Raw genomic sequence first — 27,387 nt, 5'->3', positions numbered from 1 at the left:
AGGTCTTTTCCAACCCAATCGATTCTATGATATGGCAAACACAGAGTGCTCTCTATAACATCAGCTCCCTGCCGTCAGAAATGTGGCTGTGTCTTCTGTTGGTGTGTGCTTTGAAGGACTAGAAGCACTGCTTGTGATAATTCCAGATCATTTTTCTCCAATGTAGGTTGGAGGCAGGGAAATAAAAAAATAAAGAAAGAACTTGTTGCACTCCTAGAGTCCTTCCACCCATGCAGACATGGACAAACCTTACAAAGCTGTGTCTCCATCTCTCCCCACCTCTCCTGCACAGAGACAAGATCAGGTCTTGGCCCATTTAGGTGAGTGCAGCAGCCCTTGCCTGGGTGACAGCTGCTGTTAAGAGTTGGTCCCCAGACATGTGTGAGGATCTGGATTTAGCTTCCCTCTTTCAGACTGTAACTGCGCTTTCTCTGCGGGCATTGTCTAAAACCCAAGTGGGAGGTGGCGGGTGATGAAGTGAAGAACAGGTTGTGTAGAAGTGGCCACTCTTCTGTCTGTAACTCAAGGGCTGTTTCTGAGGGGACCACGTCGCACGCCTGTCTCAGAGGGTGACAGTTCGTTCTCTATCTGGTGTTCAGAAAGGGGTCACATCCCTATTTCCAGCTGAAGGGGGTCACAGGGTGTCCCATACCTCAAATGCTTGTTTTAAATCTTTCAGAAGGAAAGGTTCAATGCCCTTCATTTCACTCCCTGGTGCTGGGTAGCAGGAAGGCAGACAGCACACTGATGCGACAGAATTTCCTGCCAGATTTCTTCAGTTTGGAGAGATTCCAACCCCTCCTCACTTCCCAGAGCGAGGCAGCGATCTGTGGTACCTGTGGTTGTGTGTAGTACTGCTGCAGGGCTGGTTAACACCTACGGTAAATCTGTTTTCCCAAAGCTCCAAATCCCTATGGCAGCAAGTTTCTGTCCTGCCACAGGATCCGTGCTCCTCGGGATTGTGTGGATCAATAGGGATATTGTTGGGATGTTGGGGCAGGAACCAGTTGTTTGCAGGAAGGTGTGGGAAATCAAGTTGGATGCTGCTGCAGTTGTGTATCCTCATTGTAAAAGCATAAAGCGTGGTACACTGAATTCCCACTCCCTGGCTTTGTTAGCAGCTCTGAATTTTAGAGCTGTGGAGTGAACATACAGATTCTTAAGATATTAGTGTTAATGGAGTTGATAATGATATAGTTGATTACTTCAGAGGGAGATGAAGGCTTCTTTTCCTTTTTTTTTTAATTACTTGAATAATGACTGAGTTGAAGTCTGGGAGTACAAATCAACTTGGTTTGTTTAATTGGTGATATAACAGTGAAAATGCGAAATAAAGATATTTAAGTTAGAGTGTAATAAACATTTCCTGTCTGTCTGCGTGTGTTACTGCAGTTTACCCCAGGACTATTTGTTTAAAATTCAAAATACTATATTTTTCCTAGTATGGGTACAAAAGTAGCCTTTGCGATAAGGAGTTTGCAGCTCATCTAAATCAGTCTGTTGGTGTACACCTGACCTCTCTGAGATTTCCTGATATACTGAAAATTAAAAATACAATACTTACCTATTATTTTTTCCCCACTCCAGCTGTGTGCACGGAGAGGGGCTGTGCAGTAAACTTTTCCTATTCTTTCCAATTGTTTAGATATTTCCATCCTTCCTCAACTGACTTTTTAAAGGCTCTTTTTCACAGTTCCTATCAGGCTTCCAAGAGCTCCACTCCTGCCTGAAGCTGCCAAGTCAAAACCTTTTAATTTTATTTTTTTTTTTCCAACATACTCAAGTCCAACAATCTTATCTTGGCTTATCGCTCCTACCAGCTTTCAACCTAGCTCCCTTCAGATGGAGAGCAAGAGGAAGCAGTTGCTGGGACACAGAGATAAAAGAGGCTAGAAGCAGGACATTTTGCTAGGATTTAATGCATATTGAAACAGGGGATTAATGCATTTTCATTTTCACATTGCTCTGCATGGACATCTTACTGTACCTCTGGTGAAGTAAAGTGACCTTTAAACTTCTTGGGAGTAGACTGTGGAGAGCTGCCAGCGCTTTTCAGAGTTGAAAGAGCTGAGTGCTACAATATGGATCTGATGTTACTGCAAGGCTGGGGTTTTTTTTGACCGAAGCTCTATTTTCTCCTTTTCTACAGGGATTCCTGAAGAATGAAAAAGATAATGCATTGCTGTCAGCCATTGAAGAGTCTAGGAAGAGGGTAAGTTGGAAGCAAGCACCACTTTTTCCTTTAAAAAAAAAAAGGGGAGGGTCCCTAAGGAATTAATAAATTAGATATTTAATAAATTAGTGGAATTTAAGAGGACTGTATTGAGAATTAAAACAGAATTAAACATTAGGAAATACTTGCTTAAAATTTCCAGAAGAAATACTTGTCAGTTGTATTTCAACTGCAGTATTTTGTGGGATCAGGAGGCTCCCAGTTTTAAATCTGAACAGAGAAGCTGTTGTTCATAAGGCACAGCACACTCACTCTAACCCTCTGTGCGTGGTTGCTGCCTTTTCTAGAGGTGATAACGCCTGGGACACGGTGTTTATTTCCTCCTTTGCTCTGAGAAATGCCCTGTGTGCTGACTTCCCGTACAGCAATGACACTCAGTGTATTTACTGAGGCTGTTTCTCCAGGTTTCAGGAGTACACACGACCACATCCAGACCTGTGCAGCACAAGTGCTGCAAGGTTTAATCGTTGTGTCTGTAGAAGAGCCAGAACACCATAGTACATCACATTGTCCAAAGGAAATCTCTTCTGTAAGGGAAAAAAAAAAGTGTTTGAGGTTTTTTTAAGCAGCACAAAGGAAAGTGCTACAATAAGAAAGTAAGAGTTGCCACTGAGGCTCAGGGTTTGCTGAGTCTGGTTTTATTCCCTTGAAAGGGACCAATACTTTGTAGGAAAAAAAGACAAGAGTTAGCCTTCCTCTGTTCACCTCCTGTCTCTTCACCTCCAAGCAAGTAATTGTTCTGAGGATTTTCTGAGCTGGAAGTTCTGATGTGAAATTCATCTAATCCTGTTTCTGAATCTATTTATGCTTTTGGTATCTGTCATGTTCTGGGGCAATGATTTCCACAATTGAATTGTGTAGTGTGGAAAAATGCTTCCTGTTGTTTGTCTTAAAACTGCTGCTTGGAAATGTCATTGCATGTTTCCTGGTGCTTCTGTTACAAGTGTTTCCCTCTGTGGGGCATTAGGTTTAGAACTGAGCCTGTGTTTGGTTTGTTGTTTTTTTTTTCTAAGTGATAAGAAATTGTACTTAAGCATTATTAAATTATTTTGATTACATATAATTATGTTGTAATTATTGAAGCATATTTAAAACCCTGTTGAAATGATTATAGTGAAGGTAAGGGTAAGACCTATATTCTACCATGAAAGTATAAAGTGAATTTATATAATAAAACAAAGAAACACAAATCTTATGCTCTAGTTGTGTGCATGCACTGTAATTAAATGTTTGCCAAATGTCACTGCCTCTTATCAATTCATTTGGACTGGGGAATGTTTTGGCCCTTAATTGACAATATCCTAACAGTCGGCTGTAAATAGATGAAAAACTTCTTCAGTCAACCAAGATATTTAGTTATGTACACTGCAGCAGAAAGCTGTGTGAAAGACAGAAGGCTGGGAAAGGGAAAGAAGTGGAAGATCCAATAGAGCTTATTTTTTATTTAGAATTAGTGGAAATATTCTTGTTTCCTGTCCTGGTATACTCGAGGCTGCTAGTTAGCATCACCCAACAGTAACAGGAAAGGTAGTGAAGCTCCTCTCTCTCCATTGCCAAAATAAGGGACATTGAGGGAAGAGCTGTTTCCTTCCATGAGTTCCCCAACTGGATCTGAAGACAATGTAGCACATCAGCCATTTTAAAGGTAAAAGGATGGTTCTTGGGATATGATTTTCCTGTGTGCTTTCCTGAGTTGCAGTCCTGATGAGAGACACTTTCTGATTCTTTGGCACTGGTTCATTTTCCTTAAGATTTTTATTTTATCCTATTTACCATTTAAAAAAAAACCATACTGGTAAGGACTTGAAAATTAAATACAGGCAGGAAACACAGGTGTCTGTTAAGAATGCAGTAAGTCAAGCCTTTATAGTCTCTAGGGAGGTGAAAAGCTAGTTACCATGAGAGAAGTTAGTCTCGACAAACCATGAGGATCAGTGATGACCTGGATATTGGGTCCATGCTGCTACATTAAAGAAAGAAGTCTCTTGATTTCCAGCCTGCTAGTTTTTATCTGTATTGCAGTACCACAGAAGAGACACAGATTCCCTGTTTTACCAGCTAGGTATGTGAGAGTTGTCTTAATTTTACACACACCTACTTTCTGAATCCCCTTGTACCTGAACAGGAACACTGTTAAAATAATATGCAGCACATCACCAGCTCTTGAGGGCTGACCTGGTTGATTTATCTAGTTGCTATTTTCTGTTTCATTTTTGAGCTGCTCTAGTAATAGCAGAGCTATTGGGTTGTTTGGTGTTCCTATATGTTCCTTAGCTCTTGGTCTTTGTCACCAACAGACTTTTGCTATGGCTGAGGAGTATCACCGAGAATCAATGCTGGTGGAATGGGAACAGGTGAAACAAAGGATTCTCCATACTCTGCTTGCATCAGGGGAAGATGCTCTTGATTTCACCCAGGAAAATGAGGTAACTCTGTCTTTCTAAACACATAGTCACACATGCACAAGCACTGCTGAAACCACCTCTGGATTATTCTGTAGCTACAAATGTGTGAAAATGAGAACTATCAAATCTCTATTTAATTCCAGAATGTCTGTGACTAGAAGAATGCATTGTCTAGTAAAATATCAAACCTTTATGAATTTGTTTTTATTGACTGATGGGTACAGGCAGGGGAACTTCATAGAATCATAGAATGGTTTGGATTGGAAGGGACCTCAAAGATCATCTAGTTCCAATCCCCCCGCCTTCAGCAGGGACACCTTCCACTAGATCAGGTTGCTCAAAGCCTCATCCAACTTCTATTGCTAAAGCTGTTTTAAGCAACACTCTAACACACACTAGGTCAATATACCCAGGGAACAGAAAACACATCGGGGTGAACTTCACCTTCAGGAAACCTTTGCAATGCTAATGACACCAGGCAGTTTCTCAGGTGCAACTGTGCTCACACATAGGTCTTAGAATGTCTCTTATCACTGTGTGCTAGCCAGGATTTATGCCTTTTCTTAGGAGGCTGATTAAGTCTCTCAGGTTTCTTGGCCAAACCGAATGAATATTCAACAACAAAAAAAAAGGTGGCATATACTTTCCTTGTTACTTTGCTGTCTCATGCAGTGCAGATTAAAATTTTGTGCTGCTAAGACCTTTAGTGTTCAGCAATTCAAGGTTAATCCAGCAGTGACCAAATACTTTGGGCAAGACCTGGTGTTTAACATGAAAAGGTATTGACTAACAACTTAAAACGTTCTTTATCTTCCATTACAACTTAAAACTTTACTTTTCTTAAAGAAAATTCTCCAGTTAGATGAGAAGAGTAAAGTACAGTTACATGCAGAGTTGTGGGAACTGCATCCCTCTGAGCTAGAGGCTTCAGACATCAGCTGAGCTCCCTGGAGCACAAAGTTACATTGCAACCCCTGTACAATGCTCCTCAAAAACTGTAACCTTGAGAGTAGAGGCCATAGAGGGTAGCAAGTTGCTGTGCTTTCAGGCCAGAAAACAGGCTCAGTTTTTTATAGCCATGTTCTCCACCCCTGCTTTTAAAAAAAAAATTAAAAAAATTTAAAAAAATCTTGTTCATTGAAATGACTTATAGAGCTGTAAAGTACATTAAAATAAAAAAAGCCCTTGGTGTTAATGGGGTATGACCTGTATAGGGATTTGGAAATAATTAAAGTTGTTAATGACATGTCCCTTTCTGATTACTGTTCTTTTAAATATAGGTTAATCCCAGTTAGCATATGTCTTTTTATAGAAGCTGTCTTCGCCAGAAAGTATTTTACTGATACTTTACTGTGACTTCTCAGAAGGTTGTCCAGCTTCCTAATATTAGAAATGCTAAATAATGCAGGCTGAATTCATTTAAAACTAGGAACAGCTATCCCATTATTTTAGGAAGTGAGTCTGAAGACTTGGCAGCTATTCTGATAGCTTCTAACATTCTTGATTTGTGTATGAGTTACCAATGTGGGGTTTTCCTTTCAAAGTGTGGCTATTAACTGCTAGGAGAAACAATTTAATAACCTACTCTGAAAAGGTAAAACCTCTTTTCTGATATTTCAGCATCAAATGGACACTACCCCCAGTCCACAGCGCTTGAGATGCCAAACATCAAATTGGTGGGAGTCAGAGGGGGAACCCTCTAATGTTTTTCATGAATGAGTTTAAAGCCTCAATATACACCATCACTCAGCAATACTCCACTCTCTGTTTCAAAGCACTCATAGTATCAGTATGTCATTTCAAGAGCGTTTAAAATCCTTGATATATTCTAGTCTTAGCCTCAAGAAGTCAAAGGTCTGAGAGGTTTGAAGTGCATCTACTGTGTTAAAAGCCTGTTATCTAACCTCCCCACAGCAGGTTGTTCTTCTAAAGCCTTGTTCCAGTCAAATAAGTTTTTTGTGTGTGTGTGACACAAACAGACACAGCCTGTGGAATATAGTAGAGGTTTAATTGATATCCTCTGGAGATGGAGAATCAACTGAAAAGGCACAGATCCAAACACCACGGGGGGCCAGTCTGCCTGCGAGCCAATTCTCAAGCTTTGGGCAAGCTAATTTAGGCAGAGTGAAATACCAACACATTATTCATGGAAATAAGACCAATTAACAGGCAAAGCTCATGATTCAAAGAAGCTAGTGCAGGACCTTGCAATTAGGGTTTTCTGCTCCCCCTTGTCCTCCAGCCTGGCATTTTTCCCATAAGGGAAAAACAGAGCTGATAAAAAGGTGCTTCTTGGGGGGAGGGGGGAAAGGGAGGAAAGCCTGAGTTTTGTTTCAAGGTATCAAACACCTATGCTCTCAAGATGTTTGTTCTGAGTCTTGTTCTACTAGGTGCCAAGGCATTACTTTCGTCCTCTTATTCCAGGTTTTTCTTTCTTCCACCCCCACCCCGAGCTCTTCCACTCCTGCCTACAAGCAACCCGCTCCCGCAGTGACAGAGAGACGTTGCCACTCTCTGTTTCTGTTCTGCCACTCTGTGTCGTATCTTCGTATCTCTTGCATCCCAAGGACTGCAAGATGCTTCCTGCTCCCCTGCAGCACCCCAGTGTATTTTGATGGTGTTTCTCCAGCTCAGTTTCCTGCCTAGTTATTCACCACATCTACTGGCCAAGCCATTTGGAGTGCTGACAAAATGTCTGCCCAGATTTCTGCTGAGGAATGTGCATATGCATATGAGGGTGATGAATAATGCATCTTTATATGCACGTGGTTTGCTGTGCGAGTGAGGCTGAATGCTTGGCTGAGTACAAATGAAGGAGGGCTCCTTTGAAAAACAGCCTCATGAGGCTAAATGAATTTAAAGATAAAAATGTGACGGCAGCACAGTATAGCTGCAGCTTTCACGTGTGGATGATATTCAGAATAAATATTACAGTTCTGAAGGGTGTTTTGGAAAGACCTAAATTCAGGGCAGGGAGAAGCAAATGCGGTTGATGAAAACAGCACAAGCTGTTTAAGCAATATCAGAGTAGAGATGCAGCAGAAAGATGTGTGTGTGTGTGTGTGTGTGTGTGTGTGTGCACTTGCACTTCTGCAGTCCTTTATGCGTTACTACTTTCGTGTTTTTCCTTTTGCTGCTCCAGTTTAGCTGAAGTCCCTGACCTGAAACACGATTCTTCTCGTATGCACCTGTTTTCAACACATCTTTCATAATCTTTTCCTTGCTTGAAAACTTGTTAAGTTCTGCCTTGCCACCAAAGGATATCCTCCCCCTTCCCCAAATCCCCCTCTGAGCTTGTAGGGGCTGCCTCTTCGGACTCTGGTGATCAGCTACAGAAGGATTGTCTGCACAGCTCTCCGTCTCTGCAGTTCGGAGTGAAGAGTGGAAACATCCTTCCCCGTGCTGACTCACTGCAATAGTTTTCCTTTTGAAGTTTCCTTTTAGCACAGCCATGAGGTAGTTCAGGGATCTAGTGCTTTTCTTAAGGTTAATAATTCAAAGATGAAGCCAGAGTGCAAGTATGGGATGGGAAAAAATAGGAAATAAGCCTGCTCCCGTGGCTCTTGGCATAGGAAAGAAAAGAAAGACAAATTCTGGAGTTCCTGAATTTTTTCCTTACTGAAGTGCCAAGTCAGTAGTGGGCATTTAGTGCCACACAAATGATCAGAGGGCTGGAGGACCTCTCCTATGAAGAAAGGCTGAGAGTTGGGGTTGTTCAGCCTGGAGAAGAGAAGGCTCCGGGGAGACCTTATTGTGGTCTTTCGATATTTAAAGGGGCCCATAAGAAAGATCAGGACAAACTTTTTAGCAGGGCCTGTAGCAGCAAGACAAGGAGAAATGGTTTTAAACTAAAAGAGGGGAGATCCAGACTGGATGTAAGGAAGAAATGTTTTACACTGAGGGTGGTGAAACCCTGGCCCAGGTTGCCCAGAGAGGTGGCAGAAGCCCCATCCCTGGAAACATTCCAGGCCAGGTCGGACGGGGCTCTGAGGGACCTGATCTGGTTGAAGATGTCCATGCTCACTGCAGAGAGGTTGGACTGGATGACCTGGAAAGGTCCTTTCCAACCCAAAACATTCCATGATTTAAAGAATTTCATTTCAATGTGGCAGTTCTCAGGTGTGGCAGATTGTTAATAAGTGATCCTCAAAATATAACAGTGAGGGTAAAATTAAAATTGGAGAAAGGAAAGGAAAAAAAAAAAACAAAAAAACCCCAAAAAACCTCAAACCCCAGAGCAGCTATTTCTTAGTTTCAGGTGTGTGCTTTCAAATTCAGATCCTTACCTGTGGGTTTTAGCCTGTCACTCGTACACCACTCCCTGGAGCGGCAGCCACGTGGGTGCCCTTTGGTGCTGCAGGAAAAAAAGGAACCAGATTCACACAGCAAAGCCCAAATCCTTATGTGTTTGGGCACTGATTGAAAAGTGACACGAAGTCACAAGGTACTCTTCTTCGCTTGCTTTAGAAGATGAAACCTCATCAGTAATTAATGACAACATCCATAATTTAGCGCTGCTTTAAATAACTGGAATTTATCTGGCAGGGCGTAGGGGAAGGCTGCAAAGCGCTATTTCTGCCATCGTGTCTGTTTCCCAGGAAACCTGCTTTAACAACTTCTTTGTTCTTTAGAACAAAGAATTTGTCAGTTTTTAGGTGGGTTTAAAGGAATTTGTGTCAGATGATTTGGCACTGAAAGAAAAATGCAAATGCTTCTGAATATCAGTATCCATTAGGAGTGACTCTGTGAAGAGTATTTTTAGTGTAAGTTCAGCTGCAAAAAGTGGGATTTCTTTTGGGTTTTTGGTAAGGCATTTTTATACTGTCTAAGGTCTAAATGCATCTGCCTGACTTTATATTCAGGTTGGATGTAATGTAAATAGCACTATTATTGAGAAATTAATGCAGTGATAAACTAATTTCAGCAATTTGAAAGGATTATTCAGGTTCATCTTTGATACCTTCATCTATTGATATTTCACTGTATCGGGGACAAACAGAACCAAGTATTTTTATTCTGTAATGAACTGTTGTATGCTACGCAGAAAGCAGTAATCACAAATATCACCACGTTCTTATAGTTTCTCAACAGAGGTCAATGCCATTATCTTCACATGTAAATTCTTAGTTAACTCAGAACAGCTTCTTGCCCGTTGCAATTGTGGCACTTGATTGGTCCTGAAGTTTACGATCGCAAAAATCTTCCTGATCAAAACTCCTGGACTAGGACAGTGGATAGTCACTGTCTTTGAAAGAACATATAGAATCACAGAATGGTGGGGGTTGGAAGGGACCTCTGGAGATCATCTCGTCCAGCTCTCCTGCCAAAGCAGGTCGCACAGGATCACAGCCAGATGGGTTTTGAACATCTCCAGAGAAGGAGACTCCACAACCTCTCTGGGCAGCCTGTTCATGATGGTAAGGGAGGTCTGACACCATAGAAGATAACCTGATGTTATCTTAGTTAAACTCAGGGTTAAACTGATGTTAAATTAAAATTATAAGCATTTGGGAATAGCTGAGACACTGTTCAGTGCATAGACTGATCAGTAACATGTCTGGAAGTTCATCTGTTTGTGTTGTTTCATTTCAAAGTTGGGACACAGTTCCCAAAAAAGTCAGACTCTTTTGAAGAACCTGTCAGCACTTCGTTCTCATTTGAAATAAGAAACTGAATGATGACACCATCGGGAGCAAAGCTGCTCATTTCTCAGATCTCCTGCAATCCACACAAGCCAGGTTATGGCAGGAACATTAGTCCTGCCGTGCTGCAGCCTTACAGGTGTCAGCAGAGCTGAACTCTAAAGCTGATGGTTTTTCCATTGCATTTGAGCTTTGTCCCTTTGCACAGGCAGCAAGTTGGTCACATTTAATTGAACTCTTCCAGGAAAGACTAGAACATGTCCTTAAGCAATACTCGAAGGTGATCCTATCTACGCAATAAAGTACTGACATTCTGGGTATTCTATGAAAAAGGAAAGCTGTCTGACAGTATTGTTAGCAATATGACGGCAGTATAAGAGCTCATGAGGATGTGCAGCAAACCAGAACTGACGCTGATGGTAAAAAGCTTAATTTTAAAACTCTGCAGATGTACCTGCTCTTTCTCAGAAAAAGCCACTGATTCCAGTTTAGAGGAATATAGATGGACTTGAGTCATCTGGTAACAAACCAAGGCACAGCGAGGCCCCTTCTCAGTGTGTGCTTACAGCTGCTTTCAATATTTAGCTTATGTGCTTTCCATCCTCTCTCCTGGTGGAAGTAAACAACCATCTTAGATCCTCATATCTACTGAAGCTAGACATGAGGTAAGCTGAGCAAGGTTTGTGCGGAGGACTGACATCTGTTACCAAACAAACTATACCTGGGAGAGTCAAATGAGCTTTGGGGTTCAAAGTCTGAAATTCAAAGGCTGCTGTTTCAGTTCCAGACCTGAAAACATACTTGCTTTTCTGAAAGTTTGTCTGTTCCAGTTTGCTTGCTCCAACTATGTCAGTCAACTTCCTAATAAATATTATGCTTCTATACTGAGCTTGCCTTGCTTTTATCTCCAGGCCATGGTGGCTGCAGCACTGCTTAGGAAGCAGCTGGTATTAAAAGGTTGCTTACCTCAGAGGGATCTTTCTTTTAAACAATTGCACTTTATTTTTCAAACCCAAATCTTGCAATGCTGATGCTCAAATGAAGAATTACAATTTTAGGAAGTGGGAAGCATCGGAGAGTATTATATACTTAATTAGGAGTATTCTTTCCCCCCTGAGCAGTGAACATCCATGTTCAGTAGTGGCTATACTGAAAACACTTGTGATTTGTAGTGAACATTTACAAGGATAGCTTTATGCAGCATTAGAATATTATGTCAGTATTATATTTCACATTTTATAAGAGAGTACAATTTTCCATGCCATGACTCCATCCACTGTCCCTCTATACTGAAAATCTCAATCTTGACATAGTCTCTGTGGGGAGGAGGATGATTTTTTTTTTAGATCACTATATTGCCAGAGTCCTCCTTCCTCCTACAAGTGACCAGCAATGGGGTGCTTTTTGACAGATAATTAAATGCTGCAGTCACATTTTGTGTCTGTGTCATGGCACTAGGACAAAACTGGGGTGTCAGCCTTGCTAGACTGGATCCATTGAGCTGGTCCTTTGAATTCTCTGTTCTTGTGATGGAGATTCAGACTAGATTCATGAATGAATCTAACATGACAATAAGCAGCCTTTCAAGAAACAAAAGGAAAGAATTAAAATTACAAGCTGCTATCAAGAGATGCTGATGTCCTAATTCAAGAGAGCTAATGGTTGGTTTGTGCACTGAATAAGGAGGATTTCTGTCACTTTAGAAAGTTTAAGCTCTATTGGGAAGATAACAGGGTATTGCAGTGAGACTACGCATTTTACTCTGTAGATAGTTCAAAACCTTGTTCTTAGTTCTGTCAGGAACGTGGTTTTGCTGTTGTTCTTTAGAAGCAGATGTATTAGTACAAGGTACTGAAGTAATTTTATACCTTACACCTTCTTATGCACTTCTCATCAAACAGCCCAGCTACGCCGGTGACTCGGGCCCTCCAGGTCGCAGCTCTTTGGACAACGTGGAGATGGCGTATGCTCGGCAGGTGAGTGGAAATGAAACACCATAGTCAAGCATTGCATTCTCCAGAGAGATGGGGAAGTTAAAGATCTCTGTGCATAGCATGTAAGAAGATAAGGAAGGTAAAACACAAAAACATCTGCCTCTGGATAAAATGCAATTGGAAAATACAGAAATTTAGTCTGACGTTTTTTAGCAGTATACTCCTGTGTCTGCTACAGGATATTTGTCAAAAGGTGATCCTGAACACCATAATATGACTGTTGAAGTCATTTATACTCATATAGTAAATTGAAGCTCTTTTTAACCTTTTAAAAAAACCCAAACAAACCATTTTTAGAATTCATGTCAATGAGTAATAGTATGCAAATGAAGACTTTGCATTCCCTTTATGCTCACATGTGGAAGATCACATTTCTGATGCGTGCATGTAGGAAAAAAAACCTGCTAAAGTCTTAATCCTGATGTTTGTCAAATTAATGGCATCGCTTCTGAGAAGCTTTAGTACATCAGCTATGAATTAATACGTCTGGTGGCATCAGATTCCCTCTGAAAATTTTCAGGATAAACCTTTACATAACCAATTTGTTACTTTTGTTGTTTGAGATTATCTGTTTACCAGCACTGTTGGAAACAAAATGAAAGAGAAGGACTTGATTTTTCAAAATGGAATATGTAAAACTATGTAGACAAAGCTTTGCCTAATTTCCACACAATTACTGTGATTGTGTGTGTGTCTTTGCTGAGCCACATAGCAGCATGTACATCGGTTTTTCTGTGTCAGCATTCAGTTATGGTAACTGTGAATAAATGTATCACAAAAGAAGGTGCATGGTTGTGCTGATAAAGTGTACATTTCATTTAATGGTTGTTAAAGTACATTAATTTGTTTCACCTCTACTGTGATATTCCTGTATTAAAGAACTTCCTTGTGGCATATTTCATAGAATCATAGAATCACAGAATCATAGAATGGTTTGGATTGGAAGGGACCTTAAAGATCATTCAGTTCCAACCCCCCTGCCATCAGCAGGGACACCTTCCACTAGACCAGGTTGCTCAAAGCCTCATCCAACCTGGCCACAAACACTTCCAGGGAGGAGCAGCCACAGCTTCTCTGGCCAACCTGGGCCAGTGTCTCACCACCCTCACACCAAAGAATTTCTTCCTCACTTCTCATCTAAACCTCCCCTCTTTCAGTTTAAACCCATTTCCCCTTGTTTTATTTATATCCCTACTTTGAGGCTGATGGCGTTGCTCCTGATATTTTGTGGATGTGGACAGCTCAGCCTCTCTAGCAGTGCTAGTCCCAGGGGTAGCTGCAGAGTCACTGTGTCTTCCCCGTGGGTGGGCAGGTGGGTTTGTGTCAGGGTTACAGGCTGTGTGCAGGCTGCTTGCCACATGCCGTGGAAACGTGGCATTTGTGGCCAGGCTTCTGCCACCAAAACACTTGGTGCAGTCACTGTGTGCTCCTGGCAAGCCCTCTGAAGAAGCTGACCTGGCTGAGCTGTCCTTAATGTCTCCCTGCTTGAATGCAAAAATCCCTGGGTTTGAGCACTAGATATCATAGAATCTCAGACTGGGTTGGGTTGGGAGGGACCTCAAAGCTCATCCAGTCCCAACCCCCCTGCCAGCAGCAGGGAAACCTTCCACTAGACCAGGCTGCTCAAAGCCTCATCCAGCCTGGCCTTCAACACTTCCAGGGAGGAGCAGCAACAGCTTCTCTGGCCAACCTGTTCCAGTGTCTGACCACCCTCACACCAAAGAATTTCTTCCTAACATCCAATCTAAACCTCCCCTCTTCCAGTTTAGAGCCATTAATATGGGGCTTCTGTGGATATCAGTGAGTAGTCAGGATTCCTGGAGATCAGGCAGTCCATGCTGTTTCAGTTTATCATCAGCCATGAAATGTATTTTAATTACACAGGAATTATTAATTGCTCTTCATGTCTAGTTCAAACTGTTTCACAGGAACACGGTGAAGTCCACATGTGTGATCTCACTGATGCTAGATTCCAGTTACAGTCTCGAGCTCCACATCTTGTTTGCACACTGGGCATGTTGAAGTAGTAGTGCGTACAAGAAAAGCAACTTAAAGTATCATGGTACTGCCTTTCTGGTGTTGAGAATGATTATTTTCAGAGGTACCTGAAAGGTCTTTGGGCTGAGAATAGAATAAATAATAGTAGAAGTAGCTAAATTAAGACCAAGATTGAAATCAAAATGGGTGTGTGCATGTGTGTGTGTATATATATATGTTTAATGGCAAATTTGGAAGGGCCAGGTTTCTATTCTCATTTCCCTGTGTCAGATTTCCCTGAATACTGCCACAAACCAGCAAAATTCTGTTTCTTTTGTGTCAGCAGGTACAAGGCTGCCATGCAGGGGAATATCAGAGCCATCCAGTTGTCAGGTGTCTTCTGAATCTTTGTCCTCCAGCAATTAGCTGTAGTTAGTCTGCCAGGGCATTCAGCTCAGTGCTTTGCCATGCAGGACCCCTGAGCACCTGGATTGCTGCCCACCTTCAGGCAGGCCTGGGGCCGTGGTGTGGTGTGGAAGCAGTTGGTGCTGATGCCCATTCCCCTCATGTTGGATTAGAGGCAGCTCACGTAGGGGGGAAGCAGAAGGGACTTGCTGGGGATGCTCTGTTCTTGAAGCCTGCTTCAGATTTTGCTGCTGTGGCTGGGGAGGGGGAAGGGGAGTGAGATATCTTGTTAATCTTACTTACTTTCAATATGTTTCAGATTTATATTTATAATGAGAAGATAGTGAACGGACATCTGCAGCCTAACCTGGTGGACCTCTGCGCTGCTGTTGCCGAACTGGATGATAAGGTACTGCCAGTGAGTTAACATAAGGAAATGTATTTAATCTGTTTTCAGCAGTGACTAGCAGCCTGCTGACATTGGTGGAAAAATACTGATATTGCCAAAAAAAAAGCATGGCTTCACAGAAAACACAGAGCCAATACTGGAATCTTCTGTAGTGCAGCAGGGTCTACCTGTAGTGATATTGGTCATGGTAAAAATTTCTTAACACGGTGAGGAAGAAAAGAATCTGCTTTCACTGCAGTGTCCCATCACAAGAAAAAAAATTTTAAAATTGCTTTTCATTTTAAATGGTTTCTGTTCTGTTGTGTTTAGTTTTCAAAATAGGACCTCCTAATATCCTTTGAATGTATTTAGCTGTAGGTGAAGTATCTTCAATCAGGCCCTGCTAGAGCTGAAGTAGGCTCCCATAGCAAAGCCCCTAGGATTGACTTTAAACCAATGATCTGCCTCCTTTTCTTTTTTCCCCAACTCCTTTAATTGTGTTGCCTTGATCCACCCCCAAAAAAACAAGTGCACAAACCTCGCCATGTCTGAGAAATACCTGGAGGAGAATACCGCAGGAGGGTCAAGTCATGAAAAAACTTTGTAAATGGGGAGAGCAAAAAGCTGTTCAGATGCTCCAGTCAGATCTGAATTACATCTTTGAACAGCTCTGTTCATTTTGCTAGGGACAACATGGTGAGTTTCGATGTTCTTGCTGCTTTGAAGCACTAAGATCAAACATCTGCCCTTGCTGGAGCTAACAGTGCTGTTACTTCTCACTGTTTTGCTGTTTCAGCAGGGATACTCTAGTCCTGTAGATACTGATACAATCTCATGGTTGAGCAGACCTGGATGCCTTTCAGCATTTTTTTCAGACCTGAGTCTTTGTCCAAGCGATCAGTGTCCTTTAGACATTTCTCATCACAGCTGATTGCACAGCTTGCCAGTGGCTGCCAGAGCAATTTCTTATATGGAAAGCTGATGTTGTTGTGGTATTTATTGAGTGGGTTGTACAAGCTGGAAATGGGGAAGGAGGCTGAGCACCAAGTACCCAGCCTAGTTTTGGAAATCATTGTTGATCCTGGGTTACAACCGAGGTACACTTCGGAGCACTGGAACAGGCTGCCCAGGGAGGTTGTGGAGTCTCCTCTGGAGACATTCAAAACCCGCCTGGACGCCTTTCTATGTGATCTCATTTAGGTTCCTGCTCTGGCAGGAGGATTGGACTGGATGATCTTTCAAGGTCCCTTCCAATCCCTGACATTCTGTGATTCTGTACAGTATTTGTAGCCATCTTCTTGTGCAAGAATTATGCAGAGGAGCCTGGGAAATTTGAAATCTGCACAACAGAAGCAGCTTACCTTCATGACTGCGTCCAGTATCTCCATTATAAATCTAAACTGACATTACCCTTGTGTTTTTATGTTTTTCTTAAACATCAAAACACCATGTAGCTCAAAACAGTTGCTTGTTCACCTCTGTACTAATCGCTGTTACACGGAATGGCTCATTTATAGAACATCTCTGAGATGTGGGCCATGGTGAAACAAATGACTGATGTTACCCTGGTTCCTGCTAGCGATGCCTTGAAAGTCCGGACCAACATGGAAGTGCGTATGGAGTTCGTGAGGCAGGCTCTGCACTACCTAGAACAAAGGTAAGGTGGATGTTCTGAGTAGCACAGTTTAATTGAGTTCCCTAATAATAACCCTGAATGTCTTTGTCATGCACGTACTAACAAGTCAGGTACCTCTTGCTGCTCACAGAAGTGTCTGTTGCCTGTCTTTTCTGTTTTGAGAGGTTTAGAGCAGCCACTTGAGTATAAAACTGCTTTAGTTAAAAACTGTTCTAGTTAAAAAGGCCTTAAATCCATGGGGAAGTTGTTCAGAAGACTCAAAGACCTTTTATCCTTTCTTCTATGCCCTTAAATATTCTATATCTGTCATAGTGATTAGTGAAGATTTTTCACTTGTGGAAAGAGATCTATTTCCCCTCTGCAAAAAGTTTCTCCTTTTCTATCCTCCCTTTCTGGTTGCTGATCACTGTCAGGAGCTCGTGCTGGGAGGAAGTAAGAGCAGCAGTGGGGACAAATCTGCTGCAGTGAGTCACGTTCTGATCATGGCCTTTTTACACCAAAAGGTTTTTGTAAAATTTGAAGAGGCTGGCGCTGACACATCTAGCAATGATTTTCAGACTCTGGAAAGTGGTTTACTGTCTCTATCAGCAAGTATCACAGGGGTCTAAGCTGCTTGACCAAGAAAATGCTTGGAGAATTGCAGACAGAATGGTTGTAGACAGCCCAAAGCTGAATCCCTAGATGGCTGTATTAGCTGTTCACTGTGCATGTGGATGTTGCAGTCTCTCTTATCTAGGAGCCGCCGGTGTAATGCCAGCAGGCTTGTTCACCAGTGGAAAGCAAACAATAGCTGCAGTGTAGTGCGTGGGTGTTTGTTACGGGTACAGATCTGCCATCTGAGCACGAAAAGTGCTGTGCTCAGATACAGCACACTGGGCAGAGATGGTTTCGCCTCCTGGCACAGGCTTTTCTTGGCCCCTGGCAGTTGGTTGCCACACCTCGTCGGCACTCGGCATCACTCAGCGGTGGTGGCGGCGTGCCTGGCTGTGCACGGATGGACTGATGTGCTGGAAGGATCTTCTGCTTCCAGTTCTTCAGCCTCAGCAGTGTGTGATGAGCCAGTGACTTTTAACCTGATCTGCTAAATATCCAACTTGCTAAATTTTCACAGTGCCATTAACTGCTAACTGAAATTAGGAATTACTGATGTATAGTTCCCTTCTAACCCTCCCACTTGTGGAAATTGGGCCCTTCAGGCTTGATTAAAAAATAAATAAATAACCCAACGAACTGTGCCTCGCTTTATAGCTTTTCTTTCCTAGCAGGAATTGGCTAATGGTGGGGTGTTTCCATGTGTCACCAGCCCTTCACACATACGAAGAGGAGGAGAAGTAGTGCTGTTCACAGCTGTTCTTGCATTAGTTGCTTTGGAGCAGCTGTGATCCACTTGGCCATGAGGTCAAGATGCACTGATACTTGCCTGTGTTTAGCATAGCCTTTGAGTTTTATACTCTGGTGGTGCATAAGTCTGTCGTGGGCTGCAGAGAAAAAAGAACTTAATGTAATTAATTGCTGCTGTTTATATAAGTATTCCTTCAGTGGAGAGACTTTTGAGACTCCTGCATCCAAACGGGAATATTTGTTAAATTGACCTGCCTTGATTAAAGGCTTTGATGGGTTATTTTAGAAAGTGTTCTCAAAGCTGCCTTTACCAGTTGTTTTTTTCTAACTTCCTTTTTTCTCTGTGATTTCCTTCCAGTAAAGTCCATGGCCCTTAATTTTGTATTTGTCCATAGGGCAGGGAGGAGAGACAAATGCATCTGTGGTGTTTAACTGTTCTTCTGTGACAGGATTGAGAGTTAAAGCATTAGGGTGGAAAGGCTTTATGCCAGTTAGGTAATTGAGTTTAACTTTGTACTAAGAGAACCTAATGAGGGGAACCTCATCGTAGAGATGAACCTGGAGCAGTACACTACAGACTCCAAACATGGTTTCTCTTTCTTGCTGAATACAAGGATCATCCTAAATCAACAAAAGTTTTTGCCTTACTTTGTTCTGATTATAATGTTTGAACACCAAGGTACTTTGCTCTAAATTGCTAATTCAGTTGGATCTAAAAGGCAGGGGAAGGTTTTCTAGCAAGTACATTTCAGTCTGTTCATGTTTGTTTTGATTGTATTGTTTTTCAGTTACAAAAATTACACCTTTGTGACAGTCTTTGGAAATTTACACCAGGCTCAGCTGGGTGGAGTCCCAGGGACCTACCAACTAGTCCGCAGCTTCTTGAACATCAAACTGCCTGCGCCTGTCCCTGGTCTCCAGGTACGTCCATCACTTTCAGTGACTGGGCTAAAATAATAACACAAATCTGTTTGCTCCAGCACAGCCAGGAAACTAGTGCAGCCTCCAGTGTTTTTTCTGTTGTTTAAACTGCTGTTAGGGCAGCTAACAGGCTCTAATTCCTTCTCTAGAATTTTTCATTGGGAAAATGGAAGATAGTAGACAAAATCACTTTGAGTTCAGATCTAATCCTGAAGCATGGTGGATGCTTATTAGTTTGAGTTCTAAATTCTAGAAATTATTGTCTTTTCTGGTGGTCTTTTTCAAGATCAACAAGCAAGTATTAAAATATTTTATGATGTAATCTCTCTGTTTTGCTTTTTCTCTTTTTTTGCACTTATTGTAAGATGGTGACAGCAGTTGTTGATGACTAAATATGTAATGAATTAATCTGAATTGTAGCCAGAGCCTTTTATTTAGGAACCTGAATAAAATCTTGCTCACCTGCACATAGTAGAAAATGCAGAGCTGTGCACCTACAAAATTGCCAGATAAACAGGCAGGCTGGGTTGAAAAATTAAAAGTTAAATGAAATAATAATAACTTATAAAACTGGAGACCACATAGACAGTCTAGCTGTCCTTTTCTTAGCTGCTGAGATTGGTTTGGTATCTTTCTGTTTCAATACAATTTTTTTAACACCTCAATGGTCTAATCCAGATGCAGCTCCTGGGTGGGGAGGATATATCTGTACACTAGTTCTGGGATTGTCAGAACCTCACTCAGAACTGAAATCTGGGCAAGCAGAAGAAGAATCCCATCCTTTGCTGGTAGGACGTGCACAGCTTTCACAGGACTAAACATCAGGACCTCCGGCTCCTGTAGCACAAACAGAATTTTTTACCAAAATCAGTGTGTGGGTATAAGAGCAGAAATAATGAAAGAGGCAAATGATAGAGAAAATTAATTCAAATATGCTGTTTAAAAAAAATAAAATTGTTTCTTTATTTTTAGGATGGTGAAGTGGAAGGCCATCCTGTCTGGGCGCTGATTTACTACTGCATGCGCTGTGGAGATTTGACTGCAGCCATGCATGTGGTGAAACGGGCACAGCACCAGCTGGGAGAATTTAAAATCTGGTTCCAGGAGTACATGCACAGTAAAGATAGAAGGTAATTGGGAACTAGGAAAGATTTCTGTGAGAGTGGGAACTGCTGTGGAATTGTGAAATAATCACTGGCTTGGTAGAAATATAAGAAACTCAGTTCTTTTCTGGTGGTGATAGCTGCTTGGTGTTTATATTACACCTACCTAAATTACATGGAAGAAGTTTGCATATTTAATTTGTGGCTTTGAAGTCTAGAAATCTCCATAGAGAAAGAGTTGATTGGAAAATATGCAAAAATTTCCATTTCAAAAATAATAGTGGTGTGTGCAGCTTTGCTTTTTTACTGTAGGATCTACCCTGTGTAACGGTAGGATACGGCATACAATCGATCAGAGTTAGTCTGCTGTCACAAATCCTGTGTCTTTTTATTTCCCCTGTTGCTTATTTTAATGGAATTTTCTTTGGGGAACACTTTTTTACTACACTTTTTTTGTAAGAATGCCACACAATAAAAGCAAGAGAGTTTGTTAGAGGCCTTTAGAGGCATTCACTCACCTCTCCCTTGTGCTTATTATCCTCCTCCAGTTTTTGCTGTCCATCACTTGACAGAGGCCACTGGCCAAACTACTGATTATATGGCTGCAAGCAGTCGAGTTAGTGCATCTGAAGGTGTGCTCTGAACTCTGCTGTGCTGGTTTACGTTGTCTTGTTCATCTTTCCACTTGCAATGAATTTCAAACAAGTGCAGTTAGCTATTGTATCATACCTGTGTTCCCTTCAGGGGAATGGTACTGGCTGAAACTGGGGGAAACTGGAGGGCCCAGGTAAGTGCCAGAATGTGAACCTGTAATATCTCACCTCAGCCTATGACATTTTCACTTATATATGGGAAGCCCTCATCCAGCAATGTATTGAATGTATTTGGACTCTTCAGATGTGAAAATGTGAGCAAGGACATAGCAGTTTGCATGTCTTTAAAAAACAAACAAACAAACAAAACCCCAAAAAACACACACAAAAAACCCACCAAAAAAACCTAACACAGTGCAACAAATGGAGAGGAAAAGAAAAATCAAAGTGCCATTTACCAGGTAGTGTACGTTATGTTATTCTTCTGTAAATTAACCTGGTTTGTAGAGGATATCTAGGAGTGCTCATTATCATAAAATTGTTCTAGAAACTGTAGCGTAGGTACTGTCATTACTTTCATCACAAACACTTTAACAAGATACAGTGTAATTGATTTATCTTTGTTTTTATTACAGCTGTGAAACAGCACTCTGCCTACAGATTTGACAAACAATGTCTTAGTCTAGGAGAACACTTCATTGTCATTCTATTTCTTGTACCCTCTTATAGAGGATTTTACAGAATTGAAACAAAGAACATCATGACAGTATTTAATGATAAAGATGAAAGTGTCACTCCTAAAAGACTTCATGGTGAGCGACCTGCTCACTTCTTAGTTACTAACCCAAAGAGTTCCAAAAACTTTGGGAGCTCTCTGTTTCTGAGATGATGAAATAGCAGAGTGAGACAAAAATAGCTCATCTACCACAATATTAATGCACAATATTAATTTAATGATTAAAATTAATCAGGCACGTCTGATTTTTTTGTTTGGGGTTTTTTGGGGTTTTTTTTCCTGCAATGAGTATTTTAAGATGATCCTTTGCAACTTTAATTACATGTTCAAATTTATGTGTGCAAAATTTTTACCTACTGATGTTAATAGGAAGTGCAAGAAATACCAGCCAGTGCTTACTGTTATTATGCCTTTCCTGGGAATATGCACCTATTTACATTGATTTGTCTTCAGGTTTCCTCATCCAGGGAAAGATGGGTTTCATATGTCTTTTCCTTCAATCTTTTTCCCTTAGATTATCTCCTGCAGCAGAAAATAAACTGCGTCTTCATTACAGACGAGCTCTGAGAAATAATACTGACCCGTACAAAAGGGCTGTTTATTGCATTATTGGCCATTGTGACATTACAGATACCCAGAGTGAAGTTGCTGATAAAACAGAAGATTATCTGTGGCTAAAAGTAAGTGTGGAGTTGAGGGTGTGGAGTTGGTTGTTGGGTTTTTTTGTTTGTTTTAGGAAGAGGTCTAAATGGCATTGCATTTCTGCACTGCTCTGCAAACTTCCCTACTTCTAGATCATGGAATCATGGAATTGCCTAGTTTGGAAAAGACCTTGGTGTTTTGTGTCAGTGAAACGCGTGTGACTTGACCTTGCAGATAGCAAAGGGCTGGGAACCTGAGTCCCAGGGCTGCTCTGTTACCCTCTGTACTGTCAGGTGTTAATTTGGGGACACTTGTCTTTGGAAGTGTTGTGTTCTTCATTTGATACTGATCTTTGTCAGCTGTTTTTACAAGTAGTGTTAGCTTGCTACAGTGAGGATCCTTTGAATTTTCCTTTCTGGATGGATTACGGCTGAAGTGTTGGTGTCAATTGGTAGAAGAAGACACTGTCAATGTCTGTGTAGTCCAAAGTCCTTACAGTTTTGATGGGAGCATGAGAGATACTGGTCAGTACCCATTTCTCTCCTTTATCAGAAAGAGGGAGTAGAATGATGTATTTGTTAAGACTGGGTAAAAAAACACTGATTTAGTTACTACTTAGTGAGTATTTAGAGTCCTAGTATCAGAGTTTCATGGTATGGACAGATAGAAAAGGACCCCTGGGTTATATCTTTGTGGATTTCTGCTGTTGCTACGTAGAGATATTCGCTTCCCAGCAATGGATGGACCTGATATTGTGACTAGAAGTAGTTTCTAATCAGTTGGTCAAATTTTAGGAGGGGCTTCGAGTGGAACGAATATCTTCTGAGTGCATCCCTTGTGCAAGGTGAAGTTGAAATATTTGTGCTTCTTTTTTTGGATGTGTTTTTCAGCTGAACCAAGTGTGTTTTGATGACGATGGTGCAAGTTCTCCACAAGACCGACTAACATTATCACAGTTCCAGAAGCAGCTGCTAGAAGACTATGGTAAGAAACCACAGAGAGATGTGTTACCTGGGGCTCTGCTTTTCTGCTTGGGGCACTTTCCAATTTTTATTACACAAACCCCAGACTCCACATAAAACCCTATCGCTCTCCATGAGTGACAGGCATCTTTTGGGTGTTCATGGACAGTCTGCTTCCCTGGAGTAGTGGCAGATTCAAGTAAGACATGATGAATGAGCACTGTGAGTTCCCAGCAATGCAGAGAGTGAATATTCATCTGTGAACAACACTGCTGCTATTTGTATTTTATCCATACTAAATTATGGATTGCCTTCTCTCACCATAAATTTGCTAAGGTCTTTTAGCAAAAACTTCCAGATTTTGGACCATGGAACAGAAAAGCAATCATTACTAAATGTAACAGGGTCGTCTCTGTGTGCATCTGTTGTTCATTGTTTCCCTTAAATTACTATTTCAAATAATTTTCTGGGGACCCAAATCATAGTTTCTTCCACTTCAGAACATTTTAACAACATCCACAGCCCAAGAGAGTACCTTTTCCCCATAATCATCTTCCAGTCAATCAAAATTAGGTCACTCAGACTCTCCAAAATATACATAATTTGATTTACCGTTGCCTTCTAGTTTGTAGCATCACTCACACCCTGATAAAAATGTGTGGAAAAGAAATACAATAAGCTACCATTGCTGGTGTCACTGAGTAGGAAAATCCAGGGTTTTTGCATTATTTATACCATTTATCCTAAGTATAAATGAAGACAAGAAATTGTGGTCTTTTGAGAATCTATTGCACTGTGACAGGAAACATCCGCTGTCAGTGATCTCTGATTGCAAAATCATTTTCACTTACTCTGTGTGTGTGTGTGTGTTGTGGTTTTTTTCAGGTGAATCACATTTTGCTGTGAACCAGCAGCCTTTCCTCTACTTCCAAGTATTGTTCTTGACAGCACAGTTTGAAGCTGCAATTGCTTTTCTCTTCCGGACTGAGCGCTTGCGTTGTCATGCTGTTCATGTTGCGTTGGTCCTGTTTGAGTTAAAATTGCTCCTGAAATCTTCTGGGCAGAGTGCACAGCTATGTAAGTGCTGCACATTTACTTTAATAAAGGAATATTTTCTGAGCCCTTAGAGTCCCCTGTCGATGCTGCAGGTCTATGTAATTGATCAAACAAGCCAGCATTTATCAGAACAATCTCCTAAAAGTTAATTGTTTCAGTTGCATTAGAGCTCTGGATTGTGGCTTTGGCTAACTTGAAATGAAGATCAGAGGAACGTTTCCTGGCATTAGATTCTCTGATAGTGTTGTTTCTGATATTGCAGTAAGCCATGAAGCTGGTGACCCTCCTGGTATCAGACGTCTGAATTTTGTGCGGCTTTTGATGCTTTACACCCGTAAGTTTGAATCAACAGATCCAAGGGAAGCTCTGCAGTATTTTTACTTTCTCAGGTAAGAGCTACTATATATCTTTGGATTTTTTCCTAGTGATTACTGCCTAATTATTCTTATCTGGGAAGTCCTCAGAAAGAGGAGTACTTTTCTTCTTCCCTTTCTTTTGTAGGAATGAGAAGGACAGCCAAGGAGAGAGTATGTTCTTGCGTTGCGTTAGTGAACTAGTAATTGAAAGCAGAGAGGTATGTTTGGCCATGTTTTGCCTTCCTCATTTAAACTGAAATTCATTTCTCCATTGAAATCTTTATTAGGCAGGACAGTCCTAAACAGGTATTTACTCTTTCTGGGACATCTTGCAAAGGTTTAAGATACTTAATCATGTCTTTTTGCCTGTTATTTATATACAAACAATTTTCACACTGATAACTGTTTTTCATCCACCCATGGCTGCATCTTTGTACTTAGTAAATATGTTGTGAAATAAGTGCAATTCATCTCTCTATTTTTGTTTCCTTTTTTCTTACTTTACATCTGTGTGGATATAGTTTGATATGATTCTTGGAAAGCTGGAAAATGACGGTAGTAGGAAGGTGAGTTGACAATTTATATTAATATTTCATATAAAAAGTACAAGCCACGTGTGATTTCCAAAATAGTTATGAGGATATCTTGCTTTTCTTTATTTTTCAATACCCAAATTATTACTGTGTTTGAATACATACAAGTTCTCCAAGTATGAGATCCTTTTACAGAATAATCTATGACCAGAATAATCTAACAGAAGGAAGTTCAGGAACCACAGGGCAAACTGTGTCCCTGGAGACAGCTGCTGTAATTAAAGAAACAAATGGCATCAGGTAACTTCAGTGAGGTCGGAATTTCATCTTTACAGTAGGAAATGGAATTTAATACACACTGGTAAAAAGCAATTAGTAAAAATGACTTGCTTGTAAGTGGGTGTTGAGATTGGTCTGTTCACTGAGGTGTGTTTGTGAAAACTCTATATGACATTCTCCTCATTCACCTCAGAGGAGAAATGTATTGCAACCCATTAAAAATTCTTGTAATAAAGGGATCAAGGGTAACAGACAACAGGCAGCTGATCTGTCCTCTCCCTATAGATGAGGGTAAGTATTGGATCAAAGATCAGCTGTTTTCAGTTGTGCTGGATCTTACTTCTGCTGTGAAAGCAGTAATCAAACATTAGAATGTAAGCTTACACGATCAGGAGATAAAGGAAGCCTTAAGGTTTCACCTGGAAAGAGGAGAGTGCATGCAAATGATTACATTTTTAGATAATCAATTAAGTTTTTCTGGTCACTGTGGCAGCTTTGGAAGCTTTCTGTTTAAATCTTAAGATTTAAACTATTTAAACTTAATCTTAAGATTTTGCTCATGCTGTAATCGTTGCTACTGATTAAAAAAAAAAAAAAAAGCTTATTTCTGACAGTATTTTCTTTTAGATGTTTTTGTTCTGTCAGTTTAAAAGCAGTGAGATTCCACAAGAGCAACGTAACTCGGTGAACTTTTAAAATATTTTTTCATTTTACAGTTCCTTGTAAGATAGTTTTTAGATTATACCCTTAGTGGTGATCCTGTTTTCTTGACTTTACTCAATTCCTTTTAAATGTGACTGTATCTCGTGTTTCTTTGGTATGAAGAAAACCAGCAATCTGAGTTTTAAAATAAATTCTTCTAGATGATACAGTCTTGTTTTTACACTCTCAGTTACAGCAAAATCCTTTCCAGCTATCCTTGTCTCTTTCCTCTCTTTTATTCTACTTGTGTTTATTGCTTCTTTTAAAATTCTCATTACCCTTTTATTTATCTGTGTCAGACTTCACTTGCAACCTGTTGTTCCAATATACACAAACAGCATCTCTGGAGACCCTGGCGTGTTATATGCTGAAGTCTTTTGTGTTTTGTTCTCCTCTGTAATGTGTCGTCAACAATTAAAATAATTCAGAGTTTGACCTGTTGCCTGGGTCATTTTGAAAGAATTAGAAACCACAGATGCCTCACTGGTGACTCCGTTTGGAGAAAGTCTCTCTCACGAGAGCTCTTTCTATTTTTAACATGTCCCTTTTGTGCGTTCCCATGGAAATGTACAGGCCATTCTAGTCATAATCCAACATGTAAAATATTCATTGCCTTGACAGAATATTCAGGAGTTTTTAAACATTCGGATTTCTCTCCTTTCGTTTTTGTCTCACCTCTTTAGCCTGGAGTGATAGACAAGTTTACAAGTGATACAAAACCCATTATTAACAAAGTGGCTTCTGCAGCAGAAAATAAAGGATTGTTTGAAGAAGCTGCAAAACTCTATGACCTTGCAAAGGTAAATATCTTCTGTGTGCTGCCTTAAATATGTAACTGGTTCACCATTTTTTTCCAAACATTCTCCCTGAGACTAGGAGGTTAATTCCCTCTCAGAGATTGAATTGCCCTTATTCAAGCAGATTATTTCTGCTGCTGTTAAAGCAGAGCCGTTGGGTGTATGGAGAGGGATTTCAGTGAGCAAACCCAAACGGATTGTGCTCCAACCCATTGTGATTTAAGACATCCTGATTCTTGATTAGTGTGCTCTGTGGAAGAGATTAGCCCATGCATGATTTTATTCTGGCTAGTGAAGTTATTTACCTGGAGTGTGCTGTTACAGTTTCATAGATGTTGAATTGAAATCTAAAATGGTTGGACTTTATAGTGAGTACTCTTGTTCCCTTTGGAAATATATTTGAAATGAAAGTGGATACAACCACAGCTGCTGTTTTAGGGGAAAGTACTTTGTCACATGAGCCAGCAGCATTATGTTGCTTATAGCTAATATGATCTCGACTCTGTGGGAGGGAGGCATCTTTAAGCTTGCACTAGGCAACACTGCATGAGACCTTTTTGCTTTTTCGGCAAGATTAAAACACTAAGTCTCATCATGCTCCTTTTATATGTGTGTAACTTGAATACCAACAGAACCCTGACAAAGTTTTAGAACTGATGAACAAGCTCCTCAGTCCTGTCGTTCCC

The 27,387-nt window shown here is 40.9% G+C and overlaps 1 protein-coding gene across 1 annotated transcript in view; it reads left to right on the top strand.

The window, feature by feature from the left end:
- The first annotated feature begins 2,149 nt into the window (after positions 1-2,149).
- NUP93 (nucleoporin 93) overlaps positions 2,150-27,387 on the top strand; it is a 33,945-nt gene continuing 8,707 nt past the window's right edge. Inside the window, exons 1-15 of the mRNA XM_010174837.1 lie at positions 2,150-2,212; positions 4,531-4,659; positions 12,182-12,256; positions 14,976-15,065; positions 16,562-16,701; positions 18,810-18,942; positions 19,915-20,072; positions 21,889-22,054; positions 22,907-23,000; positions 23,864-24,055; positions 24,297-24,423; positions 24,536-24,608; positions 24,912-24,956; positions 26,588-26,704; positions 27,334-27,387. The exon at positions 27,334-27,387 is cut by the window's right edge and continues 50 nt beyond it. Coding sequence (XP_010173139.1) covers positions 4,540-4,659; positions 12,182-12,256; positions 14,976-15,065; positions 16,562-16,701; positions 18,810-18,942; positions 19,915-20,072; positions 21,889-22,054; positions 22,907-23,000; positions 23,864-24,055; positions 24,297-24,423; positions 24,536-24,608; positions 24,912-24,956; positions 26,588-26,704; positions 27,334-27,387 — 1,584 coding nt within the window. The 5' untranslated portion in view covers positions 2,150-2,212; positions 4,531-4,539. The remainder of the gene's footprint in view (positions 2,213-4,530; positions 4,660-12,181; positions 12,257-14,975; positions 15,066-16,561; positions 16,702-18,809; positions 18,943-19,914; positions 20,073-21,888; positions 22,055-22,906; positions 23,001-23,863; positions 24,056-24,296; positions 24,424-24,535; positions 24,609-24,911; positions 24,957-26,587; positions 26,705-27,333) is intronic.

Source organism: Antrostomus carolinensis, unplaced genomic scaffold (genome assembly GCF_000700745.2).
Source record: "Antrostomus carolinensis isolate BGI_N321 unplaced genomic scaffold, ASM70074v2 scaffold24870, whole genome shotgun sequence".
NCBI classification, from domain to species: domain Eukaryota; kingdom Metazoa; phylum Chordata; class Aves; order Caprimulgiformes; family Caprimulgidae; genus Antrostomus; species Antrostomus carolinensis.
The sequence above is the reverse complement of the archived record's forward strand: the minus strand, read 5'-3'. Positions and strand labels throughout refer to the sequence as shown.